Source organism: Episyrphus balteatus, chromosome 1 (genome assembly GCF_945859705.1).
Source record: "Episyrphus balteatus chromosome 1, idEpiBalt1.1, whole genome shotgun sequence".
NCBI lineage: Eukaryota > Metazoa > Arthropoda > Insecta > Diptera > Syrphidae > Episyrphus > Episyrphus balteatus.
In genome coordinates, this window is record NC_079134.1 from 67,959,879 (window position 1) to 67,982,780 (window position 22,902).

Here is a 22,902-nt window from a genome sequence, read left to right on the forward strand (position 1 = left end):
GGGCTTGGTAGCCTTTTTGTACAAGATCTTCCACTACTTCCTCGGGAGAGCACGAGGAATGAAGACCTCTGGCTACTACTTTTATTGGCCTTGTAGCTTTGTTCTCATATGAGTGCCATTGAATTTGGTGTTTGCTCAATTCTTCAGTGACAGATCTATACTCGTCGGCTTCTTCGACTGTGACTTTCCAGTTGTCTTTGTTGTACGATGTGTATTTGCAAGCTTTTTTAGTACATTTTTCTATTATTTTCTTAAGATCTCCAAGAATTGGAAATCCTGAGATCATAATTGGTGGCGGTGTAATTTTTTTGCTGCCTTTAGCGTGAGAATTTGATTTAATAACAGCTACCACATTATTCGGTTCTTTAGTTTCTGTAAACAATTCTTTATTATTTTCGTTTTTATTGTTTTTCTGATTTCTTAAGCAAATCTCAGGACTCCCGTTTGGTTTACGTTTCTTTGTGATACGCTTATTTTTCTTTTTCTCAGTTTCAAACAAGAGCTCTTCTTCATCAGTTTGATATTCACGCTCAATATATTTTGGACTTAACTGAAGCGTGGACTCTAAATCTTTCTTGTCAAGTAAGGAAACTTTCTCTTCGAGTTTTTTCACTTGCAGCTGAAGACTTTGAACTAGAACTTCAAGTTGTTTTCTTGCTGCTATTTCAATTTGCCATTCTTCAAAGTAGTTCTTTGATTTTGATTGGTCTATCTCTTTGTCTTCGATAGAACTCTGTTGATCTGTAATGTCGATCTCTTCATTTTTCTTGGTCCCTTTTTCTCTGATGTGTTCAACATCGATAGTATTGTTTGGAGTTGTCGGTGATGTAACCCCTGAAGTAAATTTGTTTGGGGGAGTTCTTTGCATCTTTGAACTCCGTCTCTCAATATTTATAAGCAATAATTGGTCCCCAGAATCCATAGGACCGACCTCTAAAGAGAGTGGATTTACCAGTTTAACTGGATTGCCACCTGGGGTATTTAATCTAGTCGTTTTGTTCATTGCCATAATTTTTTTAACTTTGTTTTCGTACCGTAAATAGGTCAGTTACTTCTATATTCAGCTGCCCCACAGGGTACAGACGCTGACCAGTGTGCCGCACAATATGTGTCAGACGCTCTTTGATTTAATTGTGAGCTGGTGCATTCAGAGCTTTTGTTCTTTTGCTCCTAGTTCCTGAAAAGATAACTCAGGTGACTCAGCTCGTGGATCGAATGGATCCAACGCTCGTCGTTAGTTGGATATCCAGCGGGCACCGCGAGGAGGTGACGATGCGATTTTTCCACGCCAAAGTGAGTGATATAGCGAACTGTGTTTGCCACTTATTGATGTTTCAGCTCTATATTTCGGGAGACCCAGTGCTTGAGCCAAAGCTGCCGTCACAAAATGAATTTGCGACCCTGAATCTAGCAAGGCACGGCAAGGAAGCCATGTTCCATGTGCAGACTTGACTTTAACTAAAGCTGTTGCCAGATAAACTTGATGTGGTTTAAATCTGGAACAACTAGCTGCACTTGCTACTTGACCTTCCCCCCTTTGAAGAAGCTGTTGTTGAAAATTTGAGGTTGGACCTTCCGCACTAGGAGCTGCCTGCTGCTGACTACCTGCGGAATGAATATGATTATTGTTATTATTGGATTGTTTTGGTTTAAAACATTGTCTCGAATCCTTCTTATAGTGTAGAAGGGAATTATGTTTGCCATGGCAAATATTGCATCCTTTTGAATGACATGAGTTAGAGACATGCCCTGATTTTAGACAGTTTCGGCAAATTCCAAGCCGTTGAACAGCTCTCTCACGTTCGAAACCTGAAAGAGATAAAAATGGTTTACAGTTAAATATTTTGTGGTTACCTGAGTTGCTCATTAAACAGCCATCAGCCTTAATTGTAACTACAGTTGTTGGCTTCCTTTTTTCGTCTGAGTTATTTATTCTCTCAAGAGTTTGAAAACTTGATTCAATAAATTTAAGCAGATCCATCATCGAAGGGCTGCATCTTGGATCAGGTAAAGATTGCTCAAATAGGGTTCTGCTTTCCTTGTCCACCTTTTTTAACATCAGGTGGAGAACTATAGGATCCCAGTCATGAGCGTGGAATCCTAAATTGATGAGTGCCTGGATACCTTCCTTCGTGTTGTCGTGCAGCTTCCGTAAACTTGAAGCTGTACCAGTTGCTGATTGTTGGGTTAAAATTTTTTCTAAATGTGCTGACAGAAGAAGCCGTTTATTGTCATAGCGGTCCGTCAGAGTCTTCCAAGCTGCTTCAAAATTGCACTCTGTGGCCGGAAATCCTTGAATCAAATTGAGTGCTTCTCCTGTCAGATTAGCGCGTAAAAAATAGAATTTTTGTGCCAATGATATAGGTTGCTCAAGTATCATTGGCTTAAATAAGTCATAAAATTGACGCCACTTTAAGTAACTCCCATCAAATTTGGGCAACTCTATTTTTGGTAATTTCAATGAAGTTGACGCGGATGGTTCCTTTGAGTGGGAGTCATTTGTTGATGGAATTGTTGTTACTCCAAGCAACAATTCTTTATTGCTGTTGCAGATGAAAATATGTTATATGTGTTCTTAATTTGGTCAAAGTTCTCTCTTATGTTGTTGACTTTGACCTTAAACATCTCCGGCTGACTCTGTTTTAGTTCTGGTGAACAATTATCCAACGATTTTTTGAAGTAGTTTGAGAGTACTTTAAATTTCTTCTTTAAAGAGAAAGTACTTCCCTGATTAAGCTGAATACTTTCTTTTATTTCCTTTTGACTTAGTTTTCCTTGTAGATCCTGGGTTGACCGATGATCCTAATTGAAATGCTGCTGGTGGCTCCAACTGGATCTGGTCTGCTACATTTTTGCCTTGGAAATTGGCCAACCGATTCATAATGTCCAGCTTCATGGACTCGTAGACCTTACGAATTTCTTCGTAATACGACTTCGTGAAGTATGTCGCTGTCGTTTTTATCGAAATACTCCCAAAGATCATCCAATTTTTCCTTTCTTTCTTGCAGTTTTGCAAGGGTTTTTCGATCATTCCCATCCTTTTTGTAGTTTCGGTAAAAGATGCAGATCTCTTCTCCAATTTGGTCTTGCAGTGTTGTCAATTCTTCTAGAGTTTTAGACATACTTGCTTTCTTATGTTATTTTTTTTTTGTTGTAGTTAATTAAACACACTTCTTGTAATTTGTTGTAGTTAATTTAACACACTTCTTGTAATTTGTTGTAGTTAATTAATCACACTTGTAATTTGTTTTAGTTACTTAAACAAACTTGTTGTAAGTTGTTGTAATTTGTTAATTAAACACACTAATGACACTAATAGTTTGTATTTTGATAATGTTTTAATTTGATTATAATTCTCGATCTTTTAACACACACTAAATGATTTGAATAAATTGAGAACTACCCGTCCTGTTTTTTTTTAGTGCAAAGTTACGCAATATACCCAATATAAATACAGATTTGGTGGATGATCTCGAATCAAAGGTAATGACCTTTGAACGAGCAATGATCACTGCCTTTAAAGTCTCTTGTCCGGTGAGACATAGTAGCAAAATATTTCCCCCTTGGTGGAACGAAGACCTGTCTAATCTGAGGAAAATAACTAGAACAATCTTCAACATCTGCCATAAACACAAATTCTATGAACCCTATAAAGATTGCTTAAGAGTCTACAAGCGTAGCATAGCATCAGCCAAAAAGGAAAGCCGGGAGGAATACTGTCACTCCATAGAAGATATTAAGGACTCTGCCAGGCTTAGCAAGGTTTTATCGAGGGAACACTCAAATCCCTCGTTTCTTAAAAAGTCTGACGGATCCTGGACAATATCTCCAGCTGAATCCTTAGAATTATTAATGACTACTCATTTTCCGCTAAATGCTAAAAGAGAGAAGAATTCAAGTGTTTCAAATGCGTTAATAGGGGTACGTCTCAGGGTGGCGTTCTTTCCCCCCTTTTATGGCTCCTTGTCATGAACAATATCCTCGTGAAGCTTGAGAGGAAGGCAGTGGCATATGCGGATGATCTGGTTGTACTTGTATCAGGAAAGTTCTTACCTGTGATCAACGAGATCACTGACACGGCTTTGAGAAAAGTTAGCAACTGGGCTACAAGCTGTGGCCTAGGAGTTAATCAAAGTAAAACGGAACTGATGCTTTTTACAACTAAAACCAAAATCCCTGTCTTCCCTCTACCTCAGCTCAACGGCCAAATCTTATCACTTTCTTCTAGCGCCAAATATTTAGGTGTAATTTTGGACACTAAACTGAGCTGGAAGCCTAATATAGAAGAGCGGGTAAGAAAGGCGAGCATTGCTTTCTATGCCTGCAGTAAAACCTTTGGGAAAAAATGGGGTCTTAAATCAAAAATGATTCTATGGACTTACACAGCGGTTGTACGACCCATTCTTACCTACGGCGCCATTGTTTGGTGGCCTGCACTTAGTAAAGCTTATAACATCAACAAACTTAAGAAAATCCCGAGAACAGCAAGCGTAGGGACGACTGGAGCCCTCCGGTCGTGCCCTACCGAGGCTCTAAACGTTCTCTTGCACCTCTTACCCATAGACCTTCATATTAAATACCAGGTCTCTTGTAGCGTTTTAAGGCTAAAAGAAACAGGTAGTTGGAAGGCAAAATCTTTTGGTCACAGTGACACAACAAATTTAATACCATCGGTAATGCTTCTGACACCCACGGACTACTGCACCCCTATTTTGAATACTGTAATGAATTGCAAGGTCAGCTTCCCGTCGAAATCAGACTGGGAAGAGGGCATTGTGACGAGAGACTTCGACACCTGCATTTTCACTGATGGCTCAAAAATGGATTGTGGGGTCGGTTCGGGTGTCTACTATGAATCCCTCAATATCTCAAAATCCTTTCGACTACCAAACTTTGCCAGTGTATTCCAAGCGGAATTGCTGGCAATTAAAGAAGCTTGCAAATTACTTAGAGTATATCCAAATCAAAACCAAAATATAGCTATACTAACAGATAGTCAGGCAGCTATAAAAGCAATTGCTTCGGTCACGACATCCTCCAAATTGGTTCAGCAGTGCAGAGAGGAACTCTCATTGCTGAGTGGAAGCCTCACAATCACTCTCATCTGGATCCCAGGTCACAGTGGTTTTGAAGGCAATGAAAAGGCGGATGAACTGGCCAGGCAAGGATCAGCCCTTCATGAGTCACTAGCAGAAATAGTTAACATTCCCATAGGAGTCATGAAGGGCGATATCTTCTTAAAATACCTAACAAAAGCTAACAATAGGTGGCACAACTTGACTAGCTGCGTCATATCCAGAAAAATCTGGCCCACCTATAATAAATCCAAAACATATGACCTAATCTCTAGACCCAGAAAAGATATTAGCAGAATCGTTGCGGTGTGCACAGGACATTGGCCGATAGGGGAACATGCAGCAAAGTTGGGTATACCGCACAATACCTACTGTCGCAGCTGCTTGGACCAGCAAGAAAAAGAAACGGTCCTCCATTACTATGTCAATGTCCCGCCCTTGCTAGGAATAGAGCACTCTCTCTGGGGAGTGTATTCTTTAACGTAATAGATAACATCTCAGAATCAAAGATCAAAGACTTGATCTCGTTTCTAAATGCAATAAAGTGGATTTAGGACTGCCTAACACTTGTTTTTTCTCTTTTAAAACCAATTAAAAAATGTATTTCAAATAAATCCAATCATCACTCACAGGTTTCATAAGTTTTGGTATCAAAACGGCGCATCCTGCGCTAATTGGGTCAATCAAACACGGTTCGCCTTGACCGCCATCTCTACCTACATACCTACCCGTCCTGTCACGGTCGCCAAAATGTATGCTAAAAGAGTAAATCCCATAAACAAAAAATACCAAGACTGGAAACTTTCGTACGTCTTTCCCCCCAAAACCCTTTTTTGTACAGTGTTGTCTGTGAATATATGTGAAAGCCACCACGTTGGTAAATGACGTTAACACGCACACATTTATAGATTCACGACATTCACCACACATCGGACACGAACACAACGATAGGTTCACAACATTCACCACACCTCGCAGGTTGTAGGCAAACGTCAGTTGACCGCCGAGTTTCCAGTCTTGGTATTTTTTGTTTATGGTAAATCCAAACACGACTTATCGTTTTGAATGTTGAATATACAATAATTTTATTTCTAACAATTTATTTTTAACAATTTAATTATTTCGATGAGCTTCTGTGTGACACACGCAGATATAATACTACGTTCCCGTGGGAATGGCAAAATCGACGAAATACAAAAGATCGTATTTCGTCTGGTGAACCTTTTAAATCAATCGTTCACACAGAAGCTCTCGTTACAGAAAAACGAAATATTAGCAAATTAATTAAATAACGTACAAACGTTTATAAGTTTGTACAATCAAGGTTTCACTAGAAAATATAACATGCAGGAAAAGTCAAATCAAACGCAAGCCGCCATTACAAAAGAGACAAAACTATGTGCGTTGCATATATCGCGCTCTTTTCCTCCCATTTGCCAAAGAGTTTATTTTTTTCAGGAGAAACAAAACTACAATATTTTGAGGGGAGAGATTTTGGTAAATAAGGAAACACATACATCTACAAATTATAGACTTTGTTGGTGGTTGTAATTTCCCCTAAACTACTGAGGTTTGGTTTGCAGGGTTTGCTCTCGAGTATTTGTCTGGATGAAAGCAAAAAATCGCTCCATGTAAACTTCATTCAAAACTGCTGTGTAAGTATACTATATTTGGCATCACTTTTCAAGATCTGTATTGCCGACCCATGTTGTTGATGAATGATGACGGATAACAGCTGTTGATTGTATTCTCATTCATTCGTCACATTTACATGTAAAGAGAGAGAGAGAGATTAATAACAAAGTTTACAACAACATATACAAGCAATATCAACACGAGACAAAAAAATGTGTTTATGTATTACTATATAGAAACAATATATACCGCTGCAATAATTTGCAGTTAGTTTACTCTCGTGTCGTGTTCGATTTGTACTTGTGCATCAGTTTATTTTTTTTTATTCATGTAATTCGATGTCGATGTTCTTCGGTTGTGCGGTCTTGGTTAATTCTCATGCGAATTTTAAAAAATAATAAATTTAATTGTATTGTTTAGTGCCGGTGTTTTTAGTTTTCGGTGATTTAATTTTATTTTATAATTAATTATGTTATGGTGTATTGAATTCAGGTAAGTGTTTGTTGTATATGGGTTAAATGTTATTTTTCAATTAAATCGACGGAGTGAGCGCGCGCGCATTTAATAGTAATTTTTTCGATCGCGGTGTTGCATGATTGGTGTGTGCATGATTGTTGTGTGGCGAATTTATAATTTTTATTTAAATTTGACATACAAAAAAATAAATTAATTGGCATTCTATGCCATTTTGATTAAAATGAATATTGTGTTTAATATATATGTATATATGAATATATGCATGAGCTTTAAAACATCGCGTGATCTGTTTATATAATAGTTTATGTATTTGGTTATATACAACAAGGTAAAGTAAAGTTCAAATTGGAAAGTGAAAAGTGCTCGACTTCCAATTTCATTTGTTCGCGACGTTTGTTTATTTCAAATTGAGTGAGTTTTAAGTTGAGTGATTTCAAATTAAAAGTTTTCATACATGTTTTAAGTATGATACACAGTGATATTAAAGTTTTATTTGACGTTTATAAACAGTGGTGTACATATTTTGTTGTTTACTTTAATTTAAAGTGTTTTTTTTTTTTTGTGACGAATTAAATTCAGTGAAATTAATTGGTGTTGCTATTTAATTGTTTTAATTCAGTGAAATTTAGTGTCGATGAATAAGTTTTCAGCAATTTGATACGATTTAAATATTAAAATGTTAATTCATTTTGTGATGAAATTTGTGAATTGTCTTCGACAATTTTTTTTAATTGTGACGTAGGTTGCTGAATGCTGATTCGTGTTGACATTTTTTTTTTGTTAATTCAAAGTGGTGAACAAGTGAATTTTGTTGTGTTTTATATTTTTAATTATAAGATGAGGTTGATATTAAATATTATTTTGATTATTATGAATTATTGTTTTAATTAGTAAATTAATATTATTTTGATGAATTAAATTAAATTTTGGTTTTGTAATTTGAATTTAGGTAATAAAAATAAATACATTTAATTTGTTGTTTTACTTTATTTTAGAGATGATGTCGCTGACATTTTATTTGTTTACAATCATTTTGACATTAGGTTTGTGGATTGTGTTTTTTCTCAATATGGAACATATTAAATTTTCTAATCTGTGATATTTTGTGCAATTTTGCAATTTTCATTGAAATAAATTATTTTATTTGTTTTAATTATTTTAATGCTTGTGTTGTTGCAGAACATTATTTTATTATTAAAATTTAAAGTTTTATGTGTTTTGTGACAACATTTAATTTTAATTCGACGAAAATTTATTGTTGTTTTATAGTACTGCTACAGTACTTTTGTACTTAAATAAATACAATTTTCGATTTAATTTGGTTTTTTATTGATTTGAGCAAATATTTTAAATATTGGTGTTTTATTTCGAAATAATTTAGCGTTTTATTTTGAATTTTACTAAATGATAATGAATATTTTGATTTGATTTTAAGATTAATTCAAGATTCTCAATTATTTTGCATCGATGGTATTTGATTTGATTGAGTTTTGATGATTTTCTTGCAGGTTTCCGTTTATTTTAATTTTAAATTATTGTGGTTTCTGCGGTTGAATGATTTGACGGTAGGAGGCATATTTTTGCGATCGGTCGCTTCATAAATCCGTTTTTAGTTTTAACGGTGACAACACGTACTAGGCCATCCGTTCCGGAATGAGTTTCCTCAATTCGGGCTAGATTCCAGTATGTTGGTGGTAGTCGCTTATCTTTTAGAAGAACCAAATCACCAATCTTTGGCAATTCTTTTATTTGGGTCCATTTTGGACGTTGCTGGAGTCGGGACAAGTATTCGGGATTCCATTTTTGCCAAAACATTTCGGACATTAATTGAACACGTCTCCAACGGTCCAAATGTGAGATGTTGATGTCGGTTTCGCCTTAAGGTATGGCATATAATGATTCGCCAACTAGAAAGTGCGCAGGTGTGAGCGCATTCAAATCATCTATGCTGTCGGATAGTGGACATAAGGGTCTCGAGTTCAAACACGCTTCTATTTGCGCTAGAAGCGTAGCGAGCTCCTCAAAGGTTAGCCTCTCCATTCCTACAACGCGTTTCAAGTGGTACTTGACGGATTTCACACCCGCTTTCCATAATCCACCAAAGTGGGGAGAAGCCGGGGGAATAAAGTGCCAATTTGTACCATGGTTAGCTAAGGTTGTAGCTTCAGTCAACATCTTCGCTAGTTCGTTGTTAGCTCCAACAAAATTTGTCCCACAGTCACTATAGACATGCTGGCAGCTTCCTCTTCTTGCAGTAAATCTGCGGAATGCGGCCAAAAATGCTTGGGTTGTCAAATCAGATACAACTTCCAAATGAATGGCTTTTGTTGCCAAACAAATAAATACCGCGAAATATCCTTTTAAGATTTTCGCACCACGTGCCTTCCATGATTTTATGTCAATGGGACCTGCATAGTCGACCCCGGTATGGCTGAACGGCCTAGCCATACGCACTCTAGCAGCTGGTAAATTACCCAGTAATTGCTGCATTTCAGATGTCTTTTGCCGGAAACAGGAAGTACATCTGAACAATTGATACTTAACGCTTCTTCTGATTTGCCCAATCCAATATCGTTGTCTGATATAGCTTATCATTTGTTGGATACCACCATGAATCGTATTTTTATGGGCTTCTCTGACAACCAAAGTCGTGAAGTGGTGGTTGTTCCGCAGAAGTATGGGGTGTTAAGCATCGTAAGATAAAAGGGAGTTCTCTAAACGTCCCCCAACTCGTAAGATCCCATCTATATCAATAAATGCGTTGAATGAACGTAGACTTTTAGGCACTTTTGGATTTGCCTTGAAGTAGCTTAACTCTGTCTCAAATATTTCACTTTGGGCAGCTTTGACCATGAGAAGACGAGCTAATTCTAATTCCCATGGATAAAATGAACCGGTGAAGATTCCATATAGTTTGGGACGACACTTAATGATGAAGCGGACACACGTAGCGATGACTCTGGTTGCTTTCAGGAGACTCGAAGAATTAGAAATCGCTTGAAGTATATTGTCGCCTTCTAACAAATGTACAGTCAGTACCTTTACCGTGCGTTTTTCTTTTTCCGTGTCGATTTCAACGGGCTGATCTGGAGAATCGAAATCCCATTTGCGATGCAGAAATTCTGGACCATTCCACCAAGCTTGCAGCGACTGAAGTTCTGATGGAAGTACACCCCTGGACGCCAGATCGGCTGGGTCAATCGATCCCTACTAAACGCTGGATTTCGGACACTCGATTGGACACGAATGTGGTCCATTTAGTAGGAGTAGCTCGTATCCAGGCTAGAGCTATTGTGGAGTCCGTCCAAGCGTACATTTTGACATTTGGAATCGCCAAAACTTCCATAGTGTACTGCAATAGTTGCGCCAAAGCTACTTCACCACAAAGTTCGAGACGTGGCAGAGTAATTGTTCTCTTGCTTGGTGCCACTCTTGTTTTTGACAAAATAAGGTTGACGTGGATGTTGCCATTGCTATCAAGGACGCGTACGTAAACTGCTGCCCCGTATGCCTTCATTGAAGCGTCACAAAATCCGTGCAGCTCGATCGCCATGTTGGTTGGACTTATATGAGTCCATCTGGGTATTCGGAGTCGCTCGATAAGAGGAAGTTCTCCATGAAAAGCCTCTCAATCTTTCATCAAAGCCGATGGAATTGGATCATCCCAATTACAACCACGGTTCCATAGTCTTTGCATTATAATTTTTGCAGTTACGACACATGGTGAGATCCAACCGAGTGGATCGAACAGCTTGGCTATGGTCGATAATATTAACCTTTTTGTGGTTGCTTCTGTCGAAGGTTGTAGATTTTTATAAGAAAAACAATCATCGATGGGAAACCACTTGATTCCGAGAGTTTTGACGTGGTTGGACAGGTTAAACGGAAGCTCAAAATCGAGTTCCCGGTCCTGAACTGGAATGTCTTCGACAAGTTCTTTGACATTGCTGGTCCATTTTCTTAAATTGAATCCCGCTGACGCTAAAAGTTGGCTTGCTTCATCACGTTTCTTTCGTGCCTCTTCGATCGAATCGGCACCACTGATCAGGTCATCGACATACATGTCTTCACGTACCACCTTCGCCCCTTCCGGAAAATTGTCGCTCTCATCAGCTACTTTTTTCAGGATCTTGATGGCAAGAAATGGAGCACTCGCTGTTCTAAAAGTTACGGTGTTCATTTTGAAAATTCGTAATGGCGATGTTCTCTGCTCTCTCCACATAATCAGCTGATAGTATCGGTCTGGAAAACTATCCAAAATTTGCCGGTACATCTTCTCTATGTCGGCCGTAAATGTCACTCGGTGAGTCCGCCATCTAAGAACTAGATCTATGATGCTAGTCTGCAATTTTGGACCCACCAGAAGACGGTAGTTGAGGGATTTCCCATCCGAAGCTTTTGAAGCTGCGTCAAACACTACTCTCAGCTTTGTAGTGGAGCTAGCTTCCTTATACACCGCATGATGTGGCAAGAAATAGTGAAAAGGTGTTGCCAAAACCGGTTCATTTGGATCTATTTCTTCCATATGGTTCAGGTCTTCGTACTCCTTAATGCACTTTGTGTAGTCCGCACAAAGTTCTGGATCGGCATCGAGTTTCTTTTCGAGATGTTGTAATCGTCGAATAGCGCCTTGTCGACTGAAACCCATCGCTGGAAGACTTTCACTTTTGAACGGCAGCTTCACTTCATAACGCCCGTCAGGTAATCGCCTAGTGTGTTGTGCAAAATGCTCATCGCAAGCAATGTTTTCAAGGGTTTCATTTGTCTGGAACGGCATTTCTTCCATATCACAAAACTTCTCCATCTGTGTGCATGATTCGGCAATTTGGAGAAAGCTGCGCACTTGCCGGGGAATTTCCGCTGGAACTTTCCCTAACACAATCCACCCTAATTGCGTATTTTGCGTGATCGGACCGATACCATCTAGAGGCCGTTTTATTTCTGGTAAAAATATTTGGGCACAAACATCGCTTCCCAGTAGTAAGTCATTGGGAGCAGGCTCGTAGAGATAGGGATCTGCTAACAAGAGACCATCGAGATGGTTCCATTGGCCAGGTATCACGCGTTGGGTCGGGAGATGGCCAGTCAGCGACTTGAAGACTAATGCCTGAATGGCTATCTCAAACGTCCAGTGGCGGGATGCAAGACTTACTTCGACGGAGTTATGCGTTTTGCCGCTGCTGACCAACCCTAACCCAGATACCTCGACCATGGTACGCCGCTTTTCTAACTTCAGCAGTTGTGCAGCAGCTTCTGTGAGGAAAGATCTTTCTGACCCAATATCGATCAGAGCACGTAAAAGGCGTAGCCGGCCATCTGCACTTCGGGCCTTAACAACTGCTGTCGCTAGAAGCACCTGATGTGTTGTAAAACGATCACCATGCGACGTGTGGTAGTTATAATTGCAACTCAGGCGCGTTTGGATTTACGGACGACTGAAACGCCTTCGAGCTGGGTACACTAGCCTGAGCTGAAGTAGCTGCAGGTTGTGGTTGTTGTTGTGGTGTGTGTGTGCTGGAACTCGGCTGATTAGAATGCAGCATTGTGTTGTGTCGTTGTTGAGAGAAATGGCAGGCGCTGGAACTGGGACATTCGTGGAGAGAGTGTCTGTCAGAAAGGCAATTTTCGCAGACATTTAACCTACGAACGACATCTCTTCGTCGCACATTGTCCATATTCAGGAACTGCTGATATCTCTTCAACGAGTGCTTCTCCTGGTTGCATAGCTTGCATACCAACTGCTCCACAGTGTTCGTCTTCGGTACTGGCTTGAAAGGCTGCTTGGCTGATTGTTTCACAAGGAAACTTTTCGATTTCGCAGGCTGGAAACGCGGCTTGCTGTTGACGGGTAGCTCGTTCTTGTTTTTGCCTGCTGCACCAGGTTCCTGTTGGCCCACAACCTCAAGAGTCCGGGAACGTATCTCCAAAAAGTCGGGAAATTCTTTGAATTTGGGTAAGTCTTTTCGATTCCCTAACTTCTCTTCCCACAGCTTTTGACTGGTACTTTGAAGTTTCTGGAGAATGAACCAAATCAACACTGTGTCCCAGCTAGACACCGGAACGTCCATATTCTCAAGAGCAAGGTAGCATTCTCTTGTGTTGTACAAAAGCTCTTGAAGACCAGAAGCAGTTTCTCGAGTTTGAGAAGGTTGACCAAACATAGTTTGCATTTGAATATGCACCAGAATGCGCTTGTGGTCATAACGCTCCTCTAAAAGCTCCCAAGCCTTCTTGTAATTAGCTGCTCCCACTGAAATGTTCTGCAGAAACCGATTGGCATCTCCAATTAAACAGGACTGCAAAAAATGCAGTTTATCGATGTCATCTAAAGCCTTGTTATTATGAACGAGAGCTAGGAATCGATCATGGATACCACGCCACGTAACAAACGATCCGTCAAATTTTGGTAGATCGATGCGTGGAAGTCGGATCCCCGATTGCGATGACGTTTGCCCTGTTGATGCCTGAATACCCCCACTTGAAGACGCCCCACTGACTGGTGTTGATTTTCCCATTGCGTCTACCAATTCTGCCCGATACTCGAGGTAAATATAAAAGATTTGTTCGTATACAACAACCAACTCTTCTTTTTTTAGATGCTCCTCTAGCATACCGACACCGATGATGCCTTCGTGGTACTTTTTCGATGCTACCATGTCGTCCTCTAATTTTGCTGGACGACCTGAAGCATATGCCGGGACCCTCGTTCTTTAGGAGCTTTTTTAAAATTTTTGAGATCTTTAATAATTTTATTTAAAATACCCTTTTGTAGTTCACCATATTTAAAATTTTTGTTTTCAGCCATATTTATTTATTAATTTTAATTTTCAGAAAATCCAGAAGATATGTATAACAAATAAAAGTAATATGTGCAAGACCTACTTATTTGCCTGCTGCAGCTGCCGTCTTGTTGAAGAATTAATGTTGTTGGTGCTCCGCTGACGGTTTCGATTACAACGCACACGGATTTTGTTTTAATTTTTATCTTTAAGATATTTTTTAAGTTTAATTTAATTAGATTTTAAGAAAAAGTTAAATTATTCACTTTATTTAATTGATTATTGTTAATGCAATTTAAATTAATTCGCGAATTTGTTAATTTGTTCTTTTTCTTTAATTGTTTGCACACACAGCACACACTAAATTGTTTTTAAATGTTTTTTAATTGTTCTTAAAAAGGTTCGAAGGACCAATGAATACGTCTAGTTTTTTATTAGAAAAATAGCAAAACTTTGTAAATTTAAATATCCAACTTCGTTAATAAAACACAACCTTTTTGTATCAGAAATAATTTTGTAGTGATTTATTCGGTCATAAGACCAGTTAAACATTCGATTTGTATAGCAATTTCATTAATTTTATCGCATCTTATTAGTATCTCAAAATGTGGAATGTATTGCATAGCATTGCCTAATACATAAATTTTAGTACTATATTTTAATACTTTTGTGTACTTTTACGTACTTTCGTACAGTCCCGGCACCCATACGAGGTGAATGTTAAACTGTTCAGACATCTCCCTTAGAGATGTTTGGCAGTCGAGGACCGTGATTGAATTTGTAGTGAGAGAGGCAAGAGATTTAATAGCTGCTTGGCTGTCCGAGAAGATCCGAATATCCGTGTTGGATATTACGTTTTCTCTGAGCCAAGAGAGAACCTCCTTAATCGCCAGAATTTCTGCTTGGAACACGCTACATTGGTCTGGTAGGCGGAAGAAAAGACTGAGATTCAGTTTTTCTGAGAATATACCACTTCCTACACCTTCGTTGGTTTTTGAACGGTCAGTATAGAAGTGTAAAGAGTCATTGTCCAGAGTGCTAAGGTCCTCCCATTCAGTTCTGGAGGAAATAGAGTTCTGGAAATTATTATCGAACACCAATTGAGGTGTGGTATAGTCTTAACGATCCGGAATGAATCCGAAGTTGTTTAGAATATTAGTGTGTCCCACAGTACACATAAAAAGGTAATATATTCCGAACTGACATTGGTCGCCAGATTGTCAAAACATGACACTTTGGCGACCAATGTCAGCTACCGAATTCTTAATTGTTTAAAATACCGACGAAAAACGCACAAAAACCGATTAACCACGCACACCACTAATTTTTAAACAATTAATTAACATTTTCCGCGATAAAACACGAAGAAAATTTGTTATTTTTCAATTTATAATTTATTCAAATGACATTTTATAAATTAAAACAAAAAAAAATTTCCTGTTTACTGCGATTGAAATATAAAAATTAAAGGCCGACCTGACAGATTGGTGCCCATTTTTGACAAACAAATTTTGACAACGTTCGGAATATATTACCTTATTATGTGTACTGTGAGTGTGTCCAATATGATTACTGGTCCACTGAAGGGTCGCTTTTAGACGACTAGCTGAGCTTTCTGCTAATTGTTTACTGAAAATGTCTAGGAGTGTGAGATTTAGTAGTATGTCGAGGGCGTCAGAAGGGGTTGACCTTAGCCCACCGCTTATGCACATACTAGCTGACCTTTGGACTTTGATAAGCTTGTTTAAGTTTATAGCTTTGTCCAGTGTAGTCCACCAAACTACCATCCCGAATGTAAGTATTGGTCTTATGACCGATATGTATAGCCAGTGTGCAATGTTAGGAGAAAAGCCCCATTTGCCACCAATGGCTTTTTTGCATGAAAAGAGTGCCACATTGGCTTTCTTCACCCTTTCTTCAATATTGAGCTTCCAGGTCAGTTTTTTATCAAAAATGATTCCTAGATATTTAGCTTGATCGGATAGAGTAAGTGTTACATCTTTAATTGTAGGGAGTTTGAAGTCTGGAATCTTGTATTTCCTCGTGAAGAGGACAAGTTCCGTTTTGTGGGGATTAATATCCAATCGACATCCTCTAGCCCAGTGAATTAGCTTGTTTAAAGCTGTTTGTAGCAGTTCTGCAAGTATCTGTGGGTATTTGCCCGATACGCCAATTGCCACATCATCCGCGTAGGCTATAACCTTAAAACATTCTCCTTCTATGTCTAGCAGCAGTTCGTTCACTACCAAGTTCCATAGGAGAGGTGATAAGACCCCTCCCTGAGGGGTCCCTCTGTTGGCTGCTCTACGCGTTTTGAAGTTACCTATTTCTGAACTGTTAATCCTGCTGCTGAGCATGATGTCTGTCATGTTCTTAAGCGGGTCTTCTATTTTGAGATTGTCTAGAGCATTCATGATTGCTGAGTTCCTGACATTATTGAACGCACCCTCTATGCCTAAAAAGGCGAGAAGAGTGTACTCTTTGTAGTATAGGGAGTATTCAATGGTGCTGACCAAAGAATGGAGAGCTGTTTTCACCGATTACCCCTTAGTGTAGGCATGTTGTGCCTTAGAGATCAGGTTCTATTTCCTGTCTTAGATGGATATCTATCATTCTTTGTAGAGTTTTAAGCAGAAAGGATGATAGACTAATAGGTCTTAAATCTTTTGGAATGACAGGAGAGCATTTACCCGCCTTTGGTATAAAAAACACCTTAGTTTTTCTCCAAGCCTTTGGAATATACGAGAAGCTTATACAGCTTATCATTATAATTTCCAGCTTTCGCAATATGATATCTGAGACGTGTTGTAGTTCGGCGGGTATGATACCATCTGGCCCAGGTGATTTGTATGGATCGAAGCTGTTTATTGCCCATGTTAGTCTATCCTTGGAAATAAGATCTTTACTAATTTGATAAAATAGGTCGGATCGGTGACCAATGTCACTTATAGAGTTCGAGCTACCAGGGAAGTGAGTGTCTAGTAGCAAGTTTAGTGATTCCTCATAGGAGCTAGTCCAATCGCCATTTGAGTCTTTTAGAGAGCTCGGCATGGTTGGATTAGTTTAAAGGATTTTCCTTAGTCTAGAAGCCTCAGAGGAGTCTTCAATTTCAGTACAGAAGTTCCTCCAGGAGGATCTTTTACTTTTCCGTAGTTGTTTCTTGTAGCTTTTTAGAGAAACTTTATACAGGTCCCAGTCTGATGGGTTCCTTGTTTGTTTAGCCCTATTGAAAGCCTTTCTACAGTCTTTCCTGAGCGGTTCAAGCTCTTTGTTCCACCAGTGCGGTTTTTTCTTTCCTCTTATTGTGGTAAGAGGACAAGAGTTAACCATGGAGTTGGTGAGAGCTTTAGTGAGATTGTTGACTTCTATGTCAAGATCATCAGTATTTGAAGGGAAAATATTGTCTTGATTATTATAGCAGGTATTGAAAGTTTCCCTATATTTCACCCAATCGGTTCCTGTAGTTACAAAAACCAGTGGGTTTTATACATTCATCTTCGAGGCTGAATTGAATATACCTATGATCTGAAAATGAGTGATCATTAGATACAGTCCAATTTCTTATCTTGTGGTGAATTGTTTGTGATATAAGGGTAATGGTCAATACCTCTTGTGGGTTCTTTGTGACAAAGATAGGTTCATTACCAATATTACAAATTAGGAGACTAGTACTTAGAATAAAATCAAAAAGTGATTCACCTCTTTCATTTACGTCAGTACTCCCCCAAACTGTGTGATGAGCATTAGCATCATTACCAATTAGGAGATCTACTCTTTGGCTCGCTGCTGCTGCGATCATTCGCCCAAGTGTCTCTCTCGGAGGCGGCCCACAATCATGGCCTAGATAAGCGGACGTAATCCAATACGGTCCTTTAGCGGTCTGTAGTCTAGCGGTTGTGATATCACGATCGCTGTAATTAGGTAGTAAAAATACTGTTAGTGTTTTCTTTGCTAGTATGCAGGATCTAGGCTCACCTTTATCCGTCACATACAGCAGAGAATAATCTTTCGTCCCGAGGCCTCTCACCAAGGATTTTACAATCCAAGGTTCCTGGATCAAGACTATATCCTCTCCGGACTTACTTAGTCGGAGAAGAAGGGCGGCCGAAGCCTTTATGGAGTGTTGGAGATTAATCTGTACTACCTGCAGCATGGCTACAACCAGTACGATCAACCTCCACCACTGTGGCATTAAGGTCCTCCGTTTCTGAGATAGAGTTTAGTAACTCATCCTCATTGAGAGGGGCCTCAAGCGCGTCATTGTCAGTTTCCATATCGGAAAAACTGTCAATCATCACTTCATCTTCCATTTCGGGAGATATTGTTTTTGCGTCCTTTCCGCACACTTTGTTTTTGTTCGCGTCCTCTTCGGACACTGGGGTTTGATTCGTTCCCTTTACGGGATCTTCTACCGAAGATGGCGACTGGTCTGGAATAGACAAGCTGCATGATGCATCAACCTCCATCGCTGAAAGTGCTTTGCATATGCCCAATTCATCCAACTCAGACTCAGCCATATGGCCTGCAAGCCTTGCCATCTCCTCATCTTTCTTATAAATTTTGAGCACAAGGCTGTCAAAACCATACTGGATGACCCCTCCGGTTGCAGCTAGAGGATCCAGTGACTGTTTGTTGATTATTACAAGAGCAGATCGATAGCGTCCCACCGGCTCTTTTTCGATGATTGGGACTTTCCAATCGTGAGTGGGCAGAGAAAAATTACTGAATTGAATCAGTCGGAGAACCATCTCTGGTGACGTGTGTAAGGCCGGGACCAGAATGCGAGCTCTCGGCCTGCAGGGGATTTCCTCCCTTGCCACAACCTCCAGCTTGGCACCTGGCCAGATCTCATCCAAACCACCCACATCAAGCTTATAGAGATGTAACGATCTCTGATCCTTGCAAACGATGAGCTTGACCCTATTTTGGTGCCATCCTCCGTCGCTTACTTTTGGAAGAGGTCCTGGGTTCTCCTTAAGAATAGGGATAAATCTGAAATCGAGGTGAGCCCTGACGTCCGCCCAATGATCAGGTGAGATGTTGCCATCTAAATTGCTTCTGTGGATGACCGCAACAGCAACCTTTTCCCTGACCACATCACTAAAGGTTTCCCCAATTCGAAGTGCCGGTGGTACGCCATCCAGCACCCTTGCTTTTTTGGGTTGAGGCTTTTCATCCTCAAAGGACCTTTCACGCTTAGAAGTAGAGTCTTCGCTGTTCCTCTCCAACACTTTGTGCGCCCACTTGAGCTTGCTGAGTTCAGAACGACTTCTCTCCCCCGTAGCTTTTTCATCATCGAGTTCGATGATCTTCTTCGCTCGGTGACGCTCATTAGAGGGCCTGGATCTCGTTTCGCTACCTTCCTTGGCCGAGCTGGAGTTCTTGTTCAGAACTGCAGCTCCACCAAGGGAAGGATCAACTGGATTCGAGGATGACTTATCGTGGCCAGCGGTTTTAGTATCACTAACCCCTCCCGCCACGATATTCCTCCTCGTATCGCTTATATTTCGGGCATTAGAGGTTGAGGCAGAGTTGCTAATAGCAGCTTTGCTTCCCCCCCCCCCCCCCTTTGGACATTTAAACTATCCGGTTTGGGTGCTCCGTCACCTTGACCACCACAGACCGGTGGCAGCAGAGACACCGTCCCCGAAACAGTTTTTGACTTTTCCATTTTTCCTTCCAGGAGAGCCGATCCGTCACCTTGGTTGGCGGTTTGGTCGTTCTTCACTCCCTCCCCGCAAACCGGTGGCAACAGAGGTGCCAACCCTGGAAGTTTGTTTTCTTCCTGGAGAGACATTCCGTTACCTTGGTTTGCGGTTTGGTTGCTATCCACTCCCTCATCGCGAACCGGTGCACATAGGAGTATTTGCAGTAAAAACCTGGTCATAAGTTAATTTTGTAAAAATCAAAATTGACACCAAAAAGTTTGGCAAAGTGGCTGCAAAATAAACATGTGTCAATATGCTGCACTCATTTTTTTGTTTTTCGATCGTGTCTTGTAAAAAAATGAGTTCAAAGTGAACTGTTACATCTACCTCATTTTTAGTTGAATGCGAAGTATTTTGGTAAGTGTTATTCTATATGCGATATCGAAGTGTTGTGATAGAAATCTAAAAAAAATTAAATGGAGAATTCTTCTTCAGTTATTTATTAACGATATTAATAAAGTTTTGAAAATGTTAGATGGTTTTTTCTATTTTAATTCGGGCTTAGAAGTAGTATCTAAAAACTTGATATTTTTGGTAAGTTATTATTTGAACTTTAATGATTTTGTTTTAGTATACCCCGTTATTCTGCAATGAATTGAAACTTATGAGTTAGTTTATATATTCTTTAACACAATGCAACAAAAATTGGGTGCTCTTAGGTGCCCTTCAGAGAATCGAGGGTCAATTAGTTTTTTACTTTCTGATAGAAAATACTCCTTACTTTATGCAACGTGTTTTATTTTTAAATTAAATTTACTGATGTTATTAGTGTATTTTATTTTGGGTGATCTTAAATAAGTTTGGGGAAGAGAGAAAAGAAACTGAGAATTGCGTATTAGGGATGACGAAAAAAATTTGTCGACAGGCGGAGTACAGGCCATTAATCAATTTTTTTAGTTTTTGGTAAAAAAATAAAAATAACAAAAACTAGGTTTATATTGTATTTTCTTGTAGGAATACTCATTTTAAACAGAAATAATAACAAAAACCACGCAAAATAATTATGGCCAGGTTTTTGTTGAAAATACTCCTATGTGCGCTGGCAGCAGAGGCGCCGTTCCCGGAAGATTGTTTATACTGCTAGCATTAGGATTTGACCCCGTCCTGCTAGTAGCAGACGTTGGCAAGGCTGTCGCTTCACTTGCTTGCGTAGGCTTTTCAGCTAACTTAGAGCAAGTGGCCGGCAAGCCTTGCTTCCTGTCAGGTTTTTTTTGTTTTTTTGTTTTTTAAAGAATTGTTCATTAAGAGTCCCACGAGTAGAAACGGAAAGAAAAGGTCAGCACCGACAGAGCCGTGTACCGGGGTAAGCCTAGTCTATTTCGGACCTTGCCAGGCATCCGAAAGAGCTCGTAAGTGACTGGTTTACCCCCCAGTCTTGCATTCCTCGGCACGGTTTAAAACGCTCACACCACCACTGAAATTCGGGACCTCGAATCTATGGTGAAATTGGATTTCTGAGGATTGTACTATTAAGAAGTAAGAACCTCTCAGCGATCCAACCTAACCTTAGCTGACCCCGCTTTGACATCCCACAAAGCATGAATTGTGGTGGTCATTGTCCGCCCGGCACCCACTTGGAGGGTTCAATCGAGGATTTTTGCCGGGCTTCACTTCATGATAGTACTATGGAAATATATATACAATGGATTGGATGAGTACAAAATTGCTCCGTGTAAACACCATTCAAAACTGATGTGTAAAAACTCTGTTTTGGCATCACTTTTCAAGCACTGTATTGCCGACCCATGTTGTTGACGGATAACAGCTGTTGATTTTATCCCATTCATTTGTCTCATTACATGTAAAGGGAGAGAGAGGTTAATGAAAAGTTTACAACAACATATAAAAACAATATCAGCACGAGACAAAAGAATATGTTTGTGTAGTATAGTATAGAAACAACATTATACCGCTGCAATATTTGCAGTTAGTTTACTCTTGTGTTCGATTTGTGCAAAGTTTTCAACTTTCATTTTAAGTGTTTTTGCGAAGTTTATTTGAAGTTGAGTTTGTTCGAGTGATTAAAATAAAGCTTAAAGAGTGATCAAATTAAAGCTTTGAGTTGAGTGCAATATTTTGATTAAAGTGAGGTGAATTACACAAACTTGGTGAATTTAATAAATTGACATTTGAATGTTTGTTTTGATTTCGTGAATTTATTTCTACGAATTATTTGATTTGATTTCTTGATAAGTGGTTGATTTTTTTTTTTATTTTGATTTCTTTTCGATTTAAAGTATACCTTATGATGAATTGTTTAATTTAAATGAAAATTGAATTAAATTGATTTCGATTATGTTTGCTGAATGTGATGAAATGTGAATTGGATTAAAAGTGTATTAATTAAATTCTTGATTAAATTATGTGAATTATGATTTCATAAATTTATTAATGCATTTTGAATTTGTAGTGTTGTGAAAATTAGTGAATTTTTAAAATTAAAATGAATTTAATAAATTTTGTTGTATTTTGTTGTATGTTAATAAATGATGAATAAATTTTATTCAAACATTTTATTATTTTGTTTAAAGTTTTCATTTTTGGTCGTTTAGCTTTGACGTTTGCTGTTTGGAGCGTAATTCAATAAATTTTGTTGTGTATTTTTGTGGTTTTAAATTTAATAATTTTACATGAAATGTAAATCAAAGGCTTGCGTTGTTGCAGAGTTTATTTAATTATTAAAATTTAATAATAACGAAATTTTATTTGCTATGTTGAAAATTAGTGATATTTTGTGAATCAAAATCCATATTTAATAATTTTATGTTATATTAATTTTTTTAAATATAGATGATTAATATGAAATTAATTTGTTTTAATTGTTGATTTGAATGATGATTTTATTGAGTTTTGATTGAAATGTTGGTTGATGATTTTTTTGTTGATGAATGATTTTTTATTGAATTTTATTGAAATGCTGGGTTTTGATGAATTGATGATGTTTTATTTGAATGTTGATCGTTTTATTTGTTGATTGGTGGTTATTAGTTAAATAATCCCAGCTTGCATACAAATTTTTGCAATCGGCCGTTTTAATTGTCCGGATTTTGTTTTGACGGTGGCAACACGAACAAGTCCGTCCGACCCGCAATGTGTGCCTTCAATTCGCGCAAGATTCCAATACGTTGGTGGAAGACGCTCATCTTTGAGAAGAACCAAGTCTCCTATCTTTGGCATTTCTTTTACTTGAGTCCATTTTGGATGTTGTTGTAGCCTAGACTAGACAGG

At 38.9% G+C, this 22,902-nt stretch overlaps 1 protein-coding gene across 2 annotated transcripts in view; it reads left to right on the forward strand.

Moving 5' to 3' along the window:
• LOC129907620 (sorting nexin-2) overlaps positions 1–14,062 on the forward strand; it is a 243,346-nt gene extending 229,284 nt beyond the window's left edge. For both annotated transcript variants that reach the window (XM_055983919.1, XM_055983922.1), the window contains exon 10: positions 14,019–14,062. In XM_055983919.1, coding sequence (XP_055839894.1) covers positions 14,019–14,047 — 29 coding nt within the window. In that variant the 3' untranslated portion in view covers positions 14,048–14,062. The remainder of the gene's footprint in view (positions 1–14,018) is intronic.
• The last annotated feature ends 8,840 nt before the right edge of the window (positions 14,063–22,902 follow it).